The sequence below is a fragment of the Ambystoma mexicanum genome, chromosome 9, assembly GCF_040938575.1.
Source record: "Ambystoma mexicanum isolate Mex_15411 chromosome 9, UKY_AmexF1_1, whole genome shotgun sequence".
Lineage (NCBI taxonomy): Eukaryota > Metazoa > Chordata > Amphibia > Caudata > Ambystomatidae > Ambystoma > Ambystoma mexicanum.
The window spans coordinates 967,153,446-967,172,774 of NC_090931.1; the positions used below are offsets into that span (position 1 = coordinate 967,153,446).

Genomic DNA, 19,329 nt, shown 5'->3' on the forward strand with positions numbered 1-19,329 from the left:
AGTGACACTGGAACTCTTAATCCATAATCCCTTTTCCTCCAAACCCCTTCCCATCTTCCCCACTAATAAGTTCCCAAGTCCCAAGTCCAAGTTGAAAAGGGATTGATGGTTGGGTGGGTTGTGGGGGCTAAACAGTTTATTTCCCAAGGGTTAGGTGTGTGATTAAGATAGAAAACAGTGTACTCCAAATGATCACCTGCCTGAATCTGTGCTTTTATAGCTGTATTCGTGTGATGGGGGAGGGAGGTAAGCCTCTACAACAAAGGCCTTTGACATTTACAGTAGTCTCAAAAGAGGCCCAGATCTCAAAGCCTTCTTGAAAGCCCTAAAACCCCCTTCGGCTTCATAATCCCGATTGCAAATGTTCCTTTTTTAGCATGTGAAAATTCTCTGAAGAATACTCATTGTGACATACATGATCTCTAAGAATTGGCAAAACACAAAATTGAGTTTCTTTAAAAGAAACAGCAAGGGGACACTCAACTCCTTTCTCTATCGTTTTTGGATATATTGCCAATCATCATCTAGTGGACAATATCAACCCCAAATATAGTAGCACTTACTCAAATTCACACTTCTGAATATTGGCAGAGAGAGCAGATTAGCATGCAGTACCCCAAAATCGGACACACATTGCCTTAATAAGATTGTCAACAGGCAGAAAAAAAAGAATTGCATTCAATATAATTACAAAATTATTCTAAATATTAGGCAAAAATAAGCCATGGAACATTGGGAAATAGTGGTGGAGCATACATAGATCAAAATGCATTACACAATGCAGATGTTGCCCAGAAAGCATACGGAGAAGGTCTTCCAGTCGTTATCTACCCTTATCCACAACATGTCCCTAAAACGTCCAACACAGTGCAAATAACTGCCCCTCATACATTCCAAAACATCACTGGAAAATCTGAAATGGGACATATACTTCATCATTGTGGTATTTTGTCTGTCCTGGTCCACACATGGCTGTGATTCGTGGGTCTTATGGAGTACAAAATAATGATGCATCTGCCGTTGACTTAGAGGGAATAATAACGGATTTTCATGCAGATACATCTTTAGAGTATCCTCCTTTTCCTATTAATACATATGTATAAACCACACAACTGTACTGGGCGCCAGCTCAATAGAACACTCCTACTCCATGGACAGGGGCAGCAACTTGTTCATAGGCTTTTGAAGACTACCAACAAGGACAACTAGACACTTGCCATCAACCTCTTTACTCACCAATAATCCCTCGAGCCTGACTTCAAATATCTTATATCGTCTAGCCGTGGAGCGAGTTTTCAAAATGATGTGAGGGCTGTGTCAGTGTAACTCTGGAATATCAAAAATAATGGAAAGCTAGGCGCTCCTATCAAATAAAATAAGTCTCCCGATGTTCTCCCAGGGTCCCAAGTCTAATATTCATAGGTCCACGGGTACAGTATGGCTAACTTCATTAGGAATATGATTCTCTTTACACCAAATGTGCTCCATAGAAATTCCAGATGCACCTGAGCAGAACAATGTAGGAAACTCAAAGGTCCTTCCACAAGAGAACATATATCACCTTTGGAATAAATAAAGATTGAAAGCCACTATATAATTTGGAAGCCCCAAAAACTTGAGGACTTATAAAAATCACACCCATCTGCTCCTTCTTCAAACAAGAAGGCTGATCTTGTATCCCGACACCTTCCCAGGACTGTGGTCATCCCATGCCATTCCTCCCCCAATAAAGATACAGGCCAAAATGCCAATGCCGACTCCCTCTGCTCTATAGTCAAAGGGACGCAAACTGAAACAATCTGCATAGGATCCTCTGACCCTGATACAGACGAAACCAAAGCCATCTTGCTTTCCTGAAGTCTTCTTAGTGTAGGAGGAGGCCCAGGTACTTGCCATTTAATGTTCCCTTTCATGTTATTATTAAGGTGAAAGTCGATTAGCATCACTGACTCCATCCACCAAGCCCTAAAAGGTGGCTGGGCAAGTTATTCTGAGCAGCTCCCCGTTGATATCACCCACTGTGCACTGTTTCATCTCAAACCTCCTAGTCTCAGCATGTAGCTGCTTAAATGTTGGGCAATTACCAAAGGGATCCATGGTACCATGCTGTAGATCAGCAACAACGTCTGATCTTCACAACAAAATATTTGACGAAAGGCAGACACAAAGTTAGATAAATTATACAGGAGTGGGTCCCATATGGCAAACAAAAACCCAAGCCATGGTGATAACCATCAGATTAAAATGTGAAGTGGGCAACCCAACTATCAAGGCACGCCTTGATCTTATGGGGATCACCCGAAAATGTCACCCCAGAAAAATGGCTCAGAGAAACGTCCTTGCTTCTTCGTGGGTGGGCCACAATTCCTGATTTTTGAACTAAGCAGTTTCTTTTTTTATTGACTAAAGCATGATAGACATTTCTCTGCTCCATGGTCCTTCTTGGAGGAGAGAAATAGGTGACTGTACTTCTGTATCACTGTGCTGCCCCTAGACAAAGCACAGATATATGGCAGTGAGCTGATACTGAACAGGTGGGAAAAGCAGCATTCTGAAAAAGACTCCAGTCACTTCAGTCCTTCTGGCCTGTTGCGTTAGACTTTGGAGCAGAGTCCATACGAGATACAACAGCATTACAGATTAGCACCCGACAGGAAAGCAGTGCAAAGAAGCAAGCCATCAAACAAAAATGAGGCAACAACTCAAAAGGTAACAGACCTTTTGGAAAGATAACCTATCAATAAAGTCAAAAGTTGAATCCAAGCCACCATCGCACTAGGCATTCACAGCAAACCCTAATTCTGTTCAATGTAGGTCTCTGGGCCAAGAATATTTCTACAGAACCATTGAATGCCACCCCCCAAAATGAAGGACCACCATGATGACTACAATGCATGACAGATATAGAGCAGTTCTCAAGCCATACTCCCTTGCAGGCCGGTCCCCTAATATGTTTAATAATGCTATCTGATGCCTCTGAATTCTGGACAATTGTCACTCACTATGGTCATTTAAAGCCGTATAACATGAAGGAGAATTAGAGGCAGCCGAAGCGCATCACTGGGATGTCTGTGGGCGGCATGGTTACTGCTGGAATGTAGTGTCCATATTGCCGCTCTTGAATCGGCTAGTTGCCGCTCTTGAATCGGCTAGGACGTATGGACTGCTTTCATTCGCCCGTATCAGCACTTGGCAACATGGGTTCAATACCTGGTCCAGCGCTTAAAGGCTGGAGTCTGGCATGAAACACGATATGAACAACTCATTTAAATATTTTTTTAACTGTGAATATTCATGAAATGTTCCAGCCCTCAAAATCGCACGAGCAGCAAACTAGACTTTTGCAAATATCCCCTTCACACTGCTAGTTCCGAAGATAATGCCCACTGTCGCAAGCTACAGCACCCCCCCCCATGCCGCACTGCCTGTGCTCCTTCTCCTGCCGTTCTCCCCTTGCATCTATTTTCTTTTCCCTGCGCACGTTCCACACTGTTACTCCTACACACTTTAACAAAGCCAGCCCCGTTGTCTTTAGCAACAAATTGTGAATGGAACAATTACAAGACAAAGAAGTGGCTGGTCTCCTGTATTCAACAAGATTTTCCGTAATAAACCGACTTATTAAGAAACTACTCAAACATCAAAACCCCAAAATGCAATGGGTTTTATAGGACCGTGCAAGCTACGGCAGAGAACAGCTATACATCAGGTTTCCCGTCCTGTCGGTGTAAGGGTCCAGGGTGTTATATGGAAATTATACGGGTGTCTTGCCTATTCCTTCCTATTGCTTTGCACAATCAGCTTTGACAGATAAGGAAACTAGACAAGGCGAGAGTATGTGATTTTCCAAGGGTCACACAGGTTGTTCAAATGGGTAAGTCAAGTGTCAAACTATCCTTGACCTCCAATGACATAACAGCAAGTGATGTCCTTTGACCCCACCCCAAGTGACATCACGGGAAGTGATGGCACACAACCTTCAGATGCATGCACGTGTTTCCAGGCACTCTCATTTCAGATAAATATAAGAACCGAAGCACAGAGGCAGGTGAGATTTGTCACTGAATATCATTTTCCAGATTCGACGTGGAGCCTATATGTAAAACATACATAATACAGTACTAGTAACAGGGGAACCACAATCACTAATGCAGACTACAGCTAGAGTATGAAACATCTATAGATCAACGGACACAGAAGTACTCGTTATATGTGGCATTGATATATTATAAGTCATTTATAACGCGCCTGTACACAAGTGTTTCTAGGTGTGACAAGATAAGGGGGGGGGGGGGACAGAGGGAGGACAAAACAACAATCTTACTAGGCCTTGTGTCATTGAGATCCTGCAAGTGCGGGGAGGTGGAGAAGTGCCGAGGGGGTGGGGAGTGCAAGTAACTCAATAAGTGTTGCTGGGGGGTGGCTCATAAGTGCAGAGAGACAGGGGACTGTAGGGTTGCAGATGCAGACCCATAAGTGCTGAGGAGCCCGGAGGCAGTGCAGGGGCAACTGGGCCTGCAGGAGTCTGGGCCTGAGCTTCAGTGGGTCACCAGGTGACCAGTGTGCAGAGCAGTCGGGGACATCAGCAAGGGAGAGGAAGAGGGAATTCGAAAAGGAAGGTCTTGAGTTGCTTCTGGGAACCGGAGGTGGTTCTGGTCAAGTTTGAGAGAGGCAGGGAGGCTGTTCCAGAGGGAGGCCCAAGCTGAGGAAAGAGATCTACCCCCAACTCTCTGCTTAGAGAAGCGTCTGACCCTCAGAGAGTTGGAGGTGGATTAGCGGAGGGCTCGAAAAGGAAGATGTTTAGGAAGAGCAAGTTGGAGGTAGTGTGTGCCTTGTGGATGATGCAAAGGGTCTTGAACTTGATCCTTGCAACCAGAGGGAGCCAGTGGAGAGATTTCAGAGCTGGAGAGATACGATCACTGGGCTTGAGGCCATGGACAAGTCTCTCAGTCCTGGTCTGGATAAGTTGTAAAGGTCAAAGAGTAGAGACAGGCAGATTTAGAAAGAGGCTGTTGCAATAGTACAGCCTAGAGAGGACCAGGGCCCTGGAGACAGTGAGCTTCTGGGGAAAAGTGAGAAAAGGCAGTATGCCTCTGAGGAGGTGCAACTGATAGTGTGACTTCTTAGAGACGTCAGAGATGTGAGAAGAGAAGGGAAGGTGAAGTCAAAGATGGGTTCTTAGCCTCACAAGAAGGAGCAGGAATAGGGCCTAGGGTGGGAAGCCAGACATAGAGAGCGATGAAAGGAGGGAGCAGGTGTCCCGATCAGGAGGATCGCAGTCTTTCTCGCATTAAGGCAGAGATCATTGGCGGCTCACCATTCCTGAATTGTGGCCAAACAGTTTGATATGAGAGAAGGAGCAGAGGTGGCTGAGGGGAGCCTGAAGGAGAGCTGGGTGTCATCTGCATAGAGCAGAATGTAGTGATGCAGTGGGCAAGAGGTGCCAGGTAGTGGTTGAAAAGCCAGGGAGAAAGGTTAGACACCTGGGGAACACCACAAGTAGAAAGAGAGATAGAAGAGAGGAAAAACCCAAGTTGGACCTTGGAGGGTCGGTCAGTGAGAAAGGAGGTCAACCAGGCCAGGGCCTAACCATAGATATCCAGGTTGTCAAGGAGGTGATTGAGCAGGTGTCAAAAGCAGAGGATAGATCAATGAGAATGAGGACAGAAGGAAGGTTAGCATCGAGATTAGAGAGAAAGTCTTCATGGGTGTTCAGGAGAGCAGTTTCCGTGCTTCTGGCCACTCGAAGCCAGACTGGTGGTTGTGGAGACAAACCACAGATTCAGTATGCAGATTAAGCTGGGATATGGCCAGCTTCTCAGGGAGTTTGCCTGGGAAAGGAGTGATAGAGATCGGGGGATAGTTTGCCAGAGAGGAAGGATCGGTAGAGGGCTTCTTTAAAGTGTGTTAAATAAGGCAAAACGCAATGACTTGGGGAGGCGTGCACTATCTGTTTACCCAGACGAAAGATGATGCACGAGCAAGGCCTGAAAATTAAATAATTGACCAGGATTTAGTATCAACAAAATTCCCTGGTTATAAATGTATCTATGAGTCAGCAACCCCTAGGAGCAGCCACCCCAAGCTTCTTAACAAAGCACAGGGCACACCACACCACGGGCTGTCCTGGACCTCCACATGTGCGCAATGTCCATTATGATTATGCCTCTGCAGGCATGGACTACTCCAAATGAAAGAAGTAAATATGTTTTTTAATCAAAGCTTAAAGTTTCCCCTATCGTAGCAAGAAGGGGCCGATGCCTGGTCCCAAAATATACTACCCACCAGTTATGGCTGGTGAGTTGTTTTATTGAGTGATCAAAGCGAGGGGGAAACAAACTAACGAAAACAGGTTGAGGGTGTCAGGAGTATGCTTCACTCTCCCATGAGAACATGTTTTGAATAATGGGTTAAAATGGTGCATTACACAGCACACTTTGTGTGAACATTTGAGTAGAAGGCCAGACAGTTTGCAATCGGTTTTTATAGGGTTTCGGGTAACTCATGGAAATAGGACAACAGATGCAAGTCACCAAAAGTGCACAAGCGCATTTCTCAATGCATTGTCATGCCGGTCTTTTCAATATATGCCAGTATAAAAAAACATTTTCATGCTAGCTGTGCCCATACGTCTCCATGCTGGCTCCACCAACATGTGCTAGCATTCCCATATAAGAACATACTCATGTTCGCTTTGAAATGTTTTTTATAGTATAATTACTGGCACTAGGCACAAAGCTGGCTCTGCCAATATATGCCAGTAGTCCTTCGTAAGAAAATACTCTGGTTGGTTTAGCCATTAAAAGTGACATGTCACAATAAGAAAACATGTTCAAACTGGTTTCCAGTCTAATCCCATAAGAACACGTATCCTCATTGCTTAATCATAGATGCTCAGTTAATAATAAGTCATGCTACAGTGAGAAATAAACAGGTCGCTACACCAAAACATCAGTCTAGCGAGGTAATGCTAGTAATCATGCTTGCTCTACCAAAGATGCAGAGTAATACATGTCAGGCCACAGTAAGCAATGGCTAGACTAGCCATACCAAAATGGCAGTCTAGCCAGGTAATGACGCACATGAACTTGGCTTTGCCTGAAAATAACAGTAAAACATGGAAATTCAATAAAGGATGTGGCAAAAATGCTCTAGTGATACCCAGTCTCCCAGAACCTTACACACATCCTTTCGTCCACCCATACATCTGCTTTCACATTCATACCACACAGGCATGCACCCACCCACCCAGAACTTTCACACACACAATCACATTCATACGCATTCACCCTTCAGTCACTCACCCATATACCTTCTCTCACATACACTTACACTGGCTTTTGAATGTGCGGGGCTCTTACAATAGGTTTCCGCAGGACCACTTTGACTTTCCCTTCATCTCACACTCCTGTATTATTTGCTCCAGTGTCTCTTGGTCTGGTTAGTTCGGTATCGTAAGCACAAAAGTTCAACATTCACCTTTCTCTTCCCCTTTTGCTGGGGTTAATCTTCACCATTACACTTTTAGAGTTCATTCACTTTGTCGCTTTGTAAAAAAAAATTTCACCTTTTGCAGCGATTTTCGAGTGTGCTACTTCCTTTCGCTGGACCACTCCGCTACTCTGTATCACTAGCTTCACGATTATCAGTAATTAAAAGTTCACCAAAGGTCTATCAACCACACGCGTGCAACCATCAATTGTGCGATATGCTGTCACAACTTCAATCTTTCCTTAGCACACACCAGCTTTTCATGTCGCTCGCCAACTCACCGGCTGTGTGCATTCCTTTCTTGTCTTTGCGGTTTTAATTCACGAGTCAATGTTAATACCACAGGCTTGGCCTCGCCTCCCCAACTCTGTCGTTCACCCGGGATGGTCGCTGGCGTCTTTGAAACACAATGCAATCTTCTTGTCTGGGATTCAGCCTTCTCCGTGTATCTTTCACAGCTCTTCAGAGGCAACTTCTTCAGAGATCTCCTGGGTTTCTCTACCCGTTGTTCTCGTCCCTCTGTCGGTCACTCTGCTTCGCCCCAGAAGTTCTGCTCTTTCTTGTGTTCCACCGTGCTCAGAGTGTGTCTCTATGTTCCGCTTTTTATCCATGTGGAAAGAGCTAATGGATATCAAAAGTATGCAATCAAAGTCAAGTGCCTGACTTTGCCTGACCCGATTAGCGGGACATGTCCAGTGTGGTATGTAAGGGTTAGCCTCTTTACTCTGTCACCCTGTTCCTTGGCCCAGTATTTGTGTAGAAAAGGGGCGGGGGAGTTGGGACATTGGCGAATCCTATAAAATAGGATGGGTCATGGGTACAGGAAAGGGGGGAATACTACGTCGCACCATCGGTCGCCTCACCCCCGCCCCCGAAGACCCCTCACCCAGGTGATCCTCCCACACTGGTCCACCCTGAGGGTCTGGATCCAAAGGCGATAGCTTTGCCGGGGCCACCTGAGAGAGGAATCCCCGGGGGACTAATAGGTGAGACACCCTTTGGTTTCTCACAACATAGACACGTGCCCATCCAGAACACTGAAACACACTGTCACATTCATACTCATTCACCCACCAGTCACTCACTCATACACCTTCTCTTTCATCCACTCTCACTGCATTCCCTACACAGGTACACACCCACCCACCCAGAATATTCAAACACACCCACTAACGCATTTCATCTCATTCACCCACCACTCACTGACCCATAGCACATACATACATCTGACATGCACTTCACACATGCAAACTATAGATCATATTTTTATTTTAAAGCCTTCCAACCTGTTTTTCCAGCTTCGGTCCGTCACTCCAGGCCACCCTCGGCTCCTGTGTGCTGCTCACAAACACGAAGCTAGGAGAGCTTTCTGGCTCCTGTATATGAGCCGTGAGGAAGCCGAAGGAGAAGGGTTTGGAGCTGAAAATGGCATGTGACACATGCCACATGTCACGATCAGCTCCAACCCCTACTGAGCGCTTCCTTCTCGTGCTGCAAGCCGCGGCTCAGCCTTTACCCTGATGAGTGAGGACTGCACCGGGGCACCCCGAGACCTGGTGTGGTGCAGGGCCCTCCACTACTCCAGGAGCTTCAGTAAATTAAAGAAAAAAAATGTATTGGGCCTCATTCCGAGTACGGCGCTAACCAATGGCGCTATTAACGCCTTGGTTGACGCCGTACCCGGACCGGCAGCGCCTTGGTGGATGGCGGAATCACCGCCCCATTCCAAGGTTGGCGGGGCGGTAATTCCCCATTCACCAAGGCTCTTCCCCATTCCCAAATGAGCCCCCATAGGGCTCAATGGGAATGGGGAAGATGCAAATAACGGTGACCGTTCATTACGGTCACCGTTATTGGCTTGGAGGCCCCTTTGCGCCCTCGACTTTAACACCTGCTCAAAGCAGGCGTTAAGGGTGAGGGCGCAGAGGGAACTCGGAGTATGGCGGTAAGGGAATACCGCCACCGGTCTCGTTACCGGTGGCCGCTATCCCTTACCGCCATACTCGAAATGAGGCCCATTTTCTTTTTATGGGAGTAGCAAGGGAGATTGCAGGGGTAGCAAGGAAGAACACAGGGGTCACAGCTGCGACCCCAGATGACCCCCAAATGACACTCCTGAAATCAGAATTGTCTTTTTCCTTTTAGGAGTCTCAGAGTAAATAATCTGAAGGAATATACTGTTTAGCAAAATGTATGTTACAATGTAAGAAACTAGTCTCTAACCCTACCTTGTTCAACTCCATTTGCTATTTAGATTTTTCTTTTTTTTGCAATCTTATTTTTGTTAAGCAACTACAGCAACAACAACAAAAACACACATCTTTAAAGTGTCACAAAAGCACATGAAGGAGTGACAAACTAAGGGAGGTGATGTACAAATTAGACAGAGGAGAAGAAAGCCTGCATTGACAAAGTTAGTAGTTTTGGCTGATATATAAGCATTCGTATCATGTGTTACATTGACACCCGCTAGCCAGTTATTGTTAGCAGGTAGTGATATAATATGCTTTGGAACTCATCTCTCATATGCCAGGTATTGTTACAATATTATTGGGATCAGACTTGTTGGGGAGTACAGCTACATTGGAGAATACATCTAGTTAGCCACTTCACAAGGATGAAAATCCTCCCCCAAAGCAGAAACAATAGCCATACCTTTGCAAAGAAGCACACACACACACATCTCAATTGCAACTTCCCAGAGCAAAAGGCTAAATGTAGCACAGTGATTAAGACAAGGGGGAGGCATCAAATCCCAGGTTTGAGTTGCAGCAGTGAGGTCATGAAAGAGCAACAAAAAGATATAGCAGACCACAGAGCTAAAGGACAGAGCACTGCACACTGATTGGTCAAAGTGCATCTGCTTAGCCAAGTTCCCAAGCCAGTATTCATAGAGATACAACAATTGTTGGTTCTGAGTAGCAGAGCAAACTGAATTATAATGAAGGTCACAAATCAGTAAAAGCAGAACAATAAACAGTATGAAAGCATGCCTGATGATATGGAATGAATAAGGTACAACACTGTCCTCTGTAGAATAAATTGTACTAATAGAGCACCAGTTACTAAGCGCAAAGCCATGCAAAGCCCTTATTAGACATGAAGTAAAATTTATTAGGAGGCAGTGATTTTTGCAGAAGCTCACCAATCACAGCACGTGTACACAATAGTAGTAAAGACACCTCAATGAAATCACAAGTTATATAAATACACACACATATATGTAAGAGAAGGAAGTTTGCAAGCACCTAAGCCCCAGCGCAAAAGGTCAAAGGCAGGATAGATGAAATCATGAGAAAGGAAGCCAGGCAAGTAATGTTTTCAATAACCAGTCGCAAAATGTACTGGAGGTAAACAGTTCACAATGATGACAATGGTAACATGGTGCCAAACCACTTTGGTTAATGGGAAAGGGTGTTTTGTTATAATCTCAATGCCACCCTGTCACACCTCAAATAGGGATTGGTCAAAATGCACATAATCAGTCACTCCACACGTACTCCTCTTGGAGCAACCAATTGCTAGTTGTATTTAACTGATACATGTTTAAAAGAGTGTGATACAATCAGAAAAAGTGTGAAAGAAGATGAGCTCAGTGCTAATGAACCAATATTTTAACAATCTAATTTAGTCACAAGGTTAGAATAAACCAATAGAATTGGGAAATGTATGGCAGCACCGAAATGACAATAGAGAATCAGAAGCCTGGAAAATGTGACTGATATTTAACTTGTGTTGTCTTTTCCTTCCTGTAATTTGCTATAACAGCAGCCATTTTTCATTGTGTAGTTCAATATCTATTTAGATGTTCCCCTGCCTAAGCAGTTGTAATACATTTTTGTTTTTCTCATATCTTGTGCATTCATTTTCTGGCTCTTTTGGATTGATTTTTGATACTTGGATCAGGACTTGCCTTACAGACCACAGGTCACAAGTATGAACAAAGACACAGGTACTGGAACAGTTAATCGCTGTTTTATTAAGTTGAGCTGATATACAGGCATCAAGGGCCACCAGGAGCTTCCTTAGTCTCTGTAAACTCCTAAACGCTCTCCTTGGAATCCTTATACCCTCTTGAAGTTGTTTTTTCGCTAAGCCACAGTTTTCTCCTGTTTATGTTTTGCTTTGGTATAATTCAGATCGGAAGGATAGCTCAGGGGCAATGCGCTTGCCTTGGAAGTAAGGCGATGCAGAGCAACACAGGTTCGCGCTTAGAAACCTCTGGGTATGAAGCGCATTATAAATAACCATTTACAATTAGAAAATGAGAATCATTATTACTCATTTATTGTATTCAGTTCAAACACGCACTTTTACCATTTCATCAATCATGATACACATCAAACAATTAGAAATACACACATACATTCATTGTATCTACATTAAATCCTATAAATAAAATCATCAATCATAACTTTTCAATAATAACCTACACATCTTTCTTAGTCCCTGAGGAACTATACACAGGAACTATTCACAGAGGAACTATACACTAAATACTACCTCTTTACCTTACTATAAAACCCTCTCGCGCCACTCATAGAATAACAACAGACCACACCTCACAGCTAGGGTGCTAAATATCACATGAGGACCCATAGAGCTTCATACTAAAAATACAATCTCATTTAATAAACCCCTCAAAGTAAGTCACAGTTTTGGTACCATCATAACTGATAATGCAGGTCAATGCACCCACTGCTATAACATGAAAGACCTTGGATATAACAGATATACCAGATAATGTCATCATAGGCCCAACCCCCCGCCCCCTATTTCAAGGTTTTGATATGAGAATTCCAAGGACATGTACCATTGTCCAGTAATGACACCAGAACCCAAGTATTCCCAGCATTGCTACCCAATCCCAGGTACTGGAAACCACTGTCAAGGATATATGTCGTTATCCGAGCAGTGGTGTTAGGTTCTGCTATGCCCAATTAGCATGTCAGTAGCAGATTAGTTTGTGTCCAGTTTGATAAGAGGGCCAGTATCAGCTATGCCCAGTTGGCATAACACAGCCAGATTCCAGTATGGTCATTATGACATTAATGGCAGGTTCCATTTTGATCACTTAATTGAGGAAGGCCAGATACTATTATGTCCAGTTATCACAGTAAGGTCACATTCCAATGTTCATGGTTACCACCGTAAATCAAGTTATCATTATGTCCTGAGCACTTCAATGCCAAATTCCATTGTGGATGCATGTGTATGTGATGCTGGGGCAGGGTATGTGCAGTGCTGGTGGCAGTGTATGCTGTGCCTGGGACTGAGAGTAGTTGCATGTACCGTAAGAGCTTGTTGACCTTATACTTAGCCAGAAAAATGCTATATTTAATGACCAGATCCTCCACCCATACTTGCTCCTGAAAACTCACCGCCTCCAAAATGCATTTCCGACATTAAATCATTCATTATTAATTAAAAAATATTCCCTATGTGTTATAATGTCGAGTGGTAATTTGGCAGCCTTGCTGCGCGTGGCCCTGCCGTTTGTGGGCAGCTTTCTGCCATGTGCAAGCGTTGATTGTTTGAGTAGTGTAGAGTAAAGGAAGATGAAGATGGGATGGGGCACTGTTAAGTGCTATACTGTTTGTGCTGTGAGGTTGGAGTATTTGCTGTCTCCTCTGTTGGCAAGGGTTCTTACAGTTAATCTCCCGTAGTCCTTGGCTGATCAGTGGTGTGTAGGTTTGTGGAATGTTCATTTATTTAGGCAGAGAAGCATTTCATTTTGGTAGAGTGTCGTGCTGGAGCCAGGACTCACTAATATCTTCTTGAATGTAGTTGTGTTTATAGTGTCTTTGTGAAACAAGAAATACCATAGGTTGTTGCATGGCTTGTGTGTGTGTGTGTGTGTGTGTATGCAGCCTTCGCGTTACCTCTAAGCTGTTTTGAGTTGTGGCATTAACACGCAATATACCCAACGCCTGCTTCACCTTTTGGCACTGCACCCCCATATTAACTGGCTGAGTCAAATACCAAATTCTTCCCTCATGTCATGGCACAGGTTTACTGACACAGTAAATAACACAACAACCTGCATCCAGCACGTAATAGTGCTAAATAATACAATGGTAGCCAACTCTGCCAAGATTGCCATTTTCCTACAACTGTAAATATAATGTACTGTTTTCCATGTAATGTTTTGTAAATATGCATGAAATGTTAAATCTAACACGTCCACAACTGTAATCAGTTGCCCTAGGGCTAGATAGTGACATATGTATACGATGATCGCTTCTTCTTAACCGCCAAAGTCGGTTCCCATGTTGGCAAACACATATTCGCCGATCCCGCTACACCCCACACCTAACAAATAAAACTGCTGAATATATTGTTAATGAGCTGGTCACCTCTGCAAACATAGTCATTTGCATGCAATTATTAATGTACATTATCCTGTAATTGTATTTCTCCTGCAGTGCAATGTACTATTTAACACAAATGTTCAGACTACAGTCTGCAGAACTCCCAGCCAAGCTACAGCGTTTCTAAGCCGTGGCAGCGACAGTTAGGAGCTATACAAATATCACATAACATTAAAAAGGGAGTTTCCATTCTTTGGACTCAATGAGACGTGTTTCCCCGAATGCATTTCATAATATCTTTGTACCCAGGTGGGCGACTGGCCTTTCTCCTACACCTGAGTTCTGCCTCTTCCCTACACCTGAGTTCTGCATCTTCCCTACACCTGAGTTCTGCCTCTTCCCTACACCTGAGTGCTGCCTCTTCCCTACACCTGGGTTCTGCCTCTTCCCTACACCTGGGTTCTGCCTCTTCCCTACACCTGGGTTCTGCCTCTTCCCTACACCTGAGTTCTGCCTCTTCCCTACACCTGGGTTCTGCCTCTTCCCTACACCTGAGTTCTGCCTCTTCCCTACACCTGAGTTCTGCCTCTTCCCTACACCTGAGTTCTGCCTCTTCCCTACACCTGAGTTCTGCCTCTTCCCTACACCTGGGTTCTGCCTCTTCCCTACACCTGGGTTCTGCCTCTTCCCTACACCTGGGTTCTGCCTCTTCCCTACACCTGAGTTCTGCTTTCCTCTACCACCTGAGTTCTGCTTTTCCTCTACCACCTGAGTTCTGCCTCTTCCCTACACCTGGGTTCTGCCTCTTCCCTACACCTGGGTTCTGCCTCTTCCCTACACCTGGGTTCTGCCTCTTCCCTACACCTGAGTTCTGCTTCTTCCCTACACCTGAGTTCTGCCTTTCCTCTACCACCTGAGTTCTGCCTCTTCCCTACACCTGAGTTCTGCCTCTTCCCCTCCACCTGAGTTCTGCCTCTTCCCCTCCACCTGAGTTCTGCCTTTTCCCTACACCCGAGTTCTGCCTCTTCCCTACACCCGAGTTCTGCCTCTTCCCTACACCCGAGTTCTGCCTCTTCCCTACACCCGAGTTCTGCCTCTTCCCTACACCTGGGTTCTGCCTCTTCCCTACACCTGGGTTCTGCCTCTTCCCTACACATGAGTTCTGCCTTTTCCCTACACCTGAGTTCTGCCTCTTCCCTACACCTGAGTTCTGCTTCTTCCCTACACCTGGGTTCTGCCTCTTCCCTACACCTGAGTTCTGCCTCTTCCCTACACCTGAGTTCTACCTCTCCTCTACCACCTGAGTTCTGCCTTTCCTCTACCACCGGAGTTCTGCCTCTTCCCTACACCTGGGTTCTGCCTCTTCCCTACACCTGGGTTATGCCTCTTCCCTACACCTGGGTTCTGCCTCTTCCCTACACCTGGGTTCTGCCTCTTCCCTGCACCTGGGTTCTGCCTCTTCCCTGCACCTGGGTTCTGCCTCTTCCCTACACATGAGTTCTGCCTTTTCCCTACACCTGAGTTCTGCCTCTTCCCTACACTTGAGTTCTGCCTCTTCCCTACACCTGAGTTCTGCCTCTCCTCTACCACCTGAGTTCTGCCTCTTCCCTACACCTGAGTTCTGCCTCTTCCCTACACCTGAGTTCTGCCTCTTCCCTACACCTGGGTTCTGCCTCTTCCCTACACCTGAGTTCTGCCTCTTCCCTACACCTGAGTTCTGTCTTTCCTCTACCACCTGAGTTCTGCCTCTTCCCTACACCTAAGTTCTGCCTCTTCCCTACACCTGAGTTCTGCCTTTCCTCTACCACCTGAGTTCTGCCTCTTCCATACACCTGAGTTCTGCCTTTCCTCTACCACCTGAGTTCTGCCTTTCCTCTACCACCTGGTTTCTGCCTCTTCCCTACACCTGAGTTCTGCCTTTCCTCTACCACCTGAGTTCTGCCTTTCCTCTACCACCTGGGTTCTGCCTCTTCCCTACACCTGGGTTCTGCCTCTTCCCTACACCTGAGTTCTGCCTTTTCCCTACACCTGAGTTCTGCCTCTTCCCTACACCTGAGTTCTGCCTCTTCCCTACACCTGAGTTCTGCCTCTTCCCTACACCTGAGTTCTGCCTTTCCTCTACCACCTGAGTTCTGCCTCTTCCCTACACCTGAGTTCTGCCTCTTCCCTACACCTGGGTTCTGCCTCTTCCCTACACCTGAGTTCTGCCTTTCCTCTACCACCTGAGTTCTGCATCTTCCCTACACCTGAGTTCTGCCTCTTCCCTACACCTGAGTTCTGCCTTTCCTCTACCCACCTGAGTTCTGCCTTTCCTCTACCACCTGAGTTCTGCCTTTCCTCTACCACCTGAGTTCTGCCTCTTCCCTACACCTGGGTTCTTCCTCTTCCCTACAGCTGAGTTCTGAACATGTCCCTCTTGTTTCTAGACGCTCTGTTTTGCACAGAACATGAATGTAAAGCATTTTTCTGGGTTTTAAACGGCTCTTTGTTTTTCTCCTTCTAGCCATGCAGAGAGTGGCATGAATGTGGGTATCCTGGATATCTTTGGATTTGAGAACTTTAAAAGGAATTCCTTTGAGCAGCTCTGCATTAACATTGCCAATGAGCAGATCCAGTTTTACTTCAATCAACACATATTCGCGCTGGAGCAGGTGAGAGGAAATGCAATGCCAGGCTGCAGATTTTCCTGAAACTTCCCCTAGACTGCCAAAATCAGCACATGCATGGCAAAAGCTATTCTGCAGCCAGTAAAGCCAGATGTTGGTGTAACCAACGATTCATACATGCAAGGAAGGGGCGACAAATACTACATTGAACAACCAGATTTGACGTATTCGGCTCACAGCTTTGATTGCACCTGAACGTGCTCTGGCCTTCTGTTTATGTACCGCTACTTCCGGTTTATGACGTCTCCCTCGCCTCCCCTCCCCTCATTGATAACAGCGGGATTTGGGAGCGCAGCCGTGCCAAGCCAGATCCGCGCTACATATAGAATAACATAATTTGTCGTGCCCACTCTTGACTTAGTGCTGTGGTGCTTTGGTTATATACTTTTGGACATGTTTAATACCAGAAAAGCCAAAACGAGGAGGAGTCGACAAGCCAAAGACTCGCATAGAGTGCTGCAGGGCTCTTTGACTTCCTGTGGGCTTGTTTTGGTTTCTTCTGACCCTATAAACATCCAAACAGGTTTTAACGGAAGTACTCTTGAGGAGGCTGAAGATGATTAGATAACCTAACCTGCCTGTATAAATATCATGGTCATCTTCTAGAACTTAAAAACAATTGGCCCTAGATGAGACAGAGAGTTAAATAATGAATATCTCTTTATATAAATGTTGTTCTCGTCCTTGATCATCTTAATACTTTATTTCTTCATCTCTTAATGTTAAAATTCTTGTTGTTCGTGGTGTATTTAACCTGTTCTGTAACTCGATCACTGTTCTTTTACCCTTTCTCCTTTTTGGGTGGGATTTACATTTAGCACTTCGAGGGGAGCCCCATGAATAAGTGACCAAGGAACTATCTAATGCAGCTTAAGTGAATGGGTTGCACCCCGTAAAAAGCTCAGAGTAACAGAGTGCCGCAGAGTGCAAGGTCCCAAAGCTGGCATTCATTGTAGGAAATTAAACGAACATTGGAGGAAATAAAGTGAACATGATGTACGCAAACATATTATAAAGAAGACAGCAGGACATGTCTCAGAGTAGATGAATGTAGACTTGAAAGAGAATGGGTGAAAGCAACATTAGGCGGCAAAGGGAGAACAACTCAGAAGCAACATTTGGTTGATCCCTCGTTGAGCGCTTAGAAGCTGGAGGCGTCCAACATGAAGCACTACATAAATCAACAATAATAATAACACAGTGCAGTATGAAAAGTAAATAGATATATCTAATAAGGGACACATACAATTTCATTTTTATACTCTTTCACCTAAGCAGGACCCTGCTGCCAAATTTTGGTAATTTGAACTGCAGGGTGCAAACGTATAGGCAATAGACCGCGTACAAGCGTGTATGCCACCTTTTGCCATTCTCATTTGCACTCTGCAGTGCAAAGTGAGTACACGCATGCCAGGAAGCGTTTCCTTTTATTGTGAGCGCAGCTTGGCACGCATTACATTATGCTATGCCATGCATTTCAAGCTTCAATCTCACAACGGCTGGACCCATTCAGGGGGTTACCAACCTTTCTACTTAGTGGGAAAACTATATACTAAACAAACCAAAGGAAGGTCTATTACTGGGTGTCAATGGGGTTGTCTCATCTATAGACAGGGGAGGTCTTGACCAAATAACAGACCTCCAGTACGCCGCCCATTATTCCAAAAATATTTCTCAAGTTTATTACAAAAATGTCTGAGCTATACACAATCCTAATAGCCAAAATCCTTTGGCCAAACACATGGCGTGTTAATTGTGCTTAGTGTACCCAGGGTCGGTCTTACCAGATCATGGAGATACTGGGAATGATGTTCACTGTGTATATATTTTGGGGTATTTTTGTGTAAATGTGTATATGGTGTGTAATTGATGTACAGGTCTTCTGTATGAATTCTATGTATGAATTTCAGTATTTTATGCTATTAGGATTGTTTGTGGGTCATAGACTTTAAAAAATATTTTTGAAATAATGGGCGGTGTACTGGAGGTCTGTTATTTGTTCAATCCCTTCCCTTTATATAGATGAGACAATACCATTGACACCCATGAATAGACCTTCCTTTGGTTTGTTTAGTTGCATTACAAGCTGCCTGCCATGCTCGCTTGCATGGCAGGCAGCTTGTACAATGGACCCCATAGGGATCTCCAGCATTTGCGTGGGCCTTTAAAATGTAAGCCGGCGACAATGCTGGAGCATGTGTATGGTGGAAAGGAAGAGAGGCGGTGGAAATGCAAGGTGCGTTCTGCCCATCATCTCCACCATACAAATAATTGAAAATGGGGCGTGACGTTAATGTAAGGCGTTAAAACCAACAAACACAAAAGTCCCTCTGCTCCTCTACTCCTGGCTATGTTTTATTCAATGATATCCATTAAATTGATCTACCGCGGGGGAGAAGGATGTATAAATAGCATTCTGTGTTGGGAGGTGAAATGATGAAATTTGGTGAAATGCACCAAACGTCGTACATGAACCTACAAGTCTCCTCCTTCTTTCTCCTTTATCCCAACAACTGTAGAATTCAGTGAAGCCTGGCTTTTCTGCAAAGTTTACATCCTACCTTAAGGAGAGTTTCAGATGTTATGCATTTACACTTCATTGATCACCTGCAGTAGTGTTTGAATGAAGTAGCCTTATTTTGCTGAACCAAAGAAGAAAGGCGCCACCAGTGGTTGCCATTGGTGGGTGTCCACAATGATGATGGCCAGAATGGGAAGAAATAGACTGTCAAAGGCAATATTAACATTTATGGTCCAGGAGGGCAAGATTTTGCCAAGAGTCTATCAGAAGGTATAACGGTCCCAGGATCAAGACCCAAGGAGCTGAACATTACTGTTTGACCCCAGGTTCCTGGAATGGA

General features: G+C 44.9%; 1 protein-coding gene across 1 annotated transcript in view; it reads left to right on the forward strand.

Moving 5' to 3' along the window:
* MYO3B (myosin IIIB) overlaps positions 1–19,329 on the forward strand; it is a 3,387,754-nt gene that overhangs the window by 2,101,995 nt on the left and 1,266,430 nt on the right. The window contains exon 19 of the mRNA XM_069616181.1: positions 16,306–16,453. Within this exon, the coding sequence (XP_069472282.1) occupies positions 16,306–16,453 (148 nt within the window). The remainder of the gene's footprint in view (positions 1–16,305; positions 16,454–19,329) is intronic.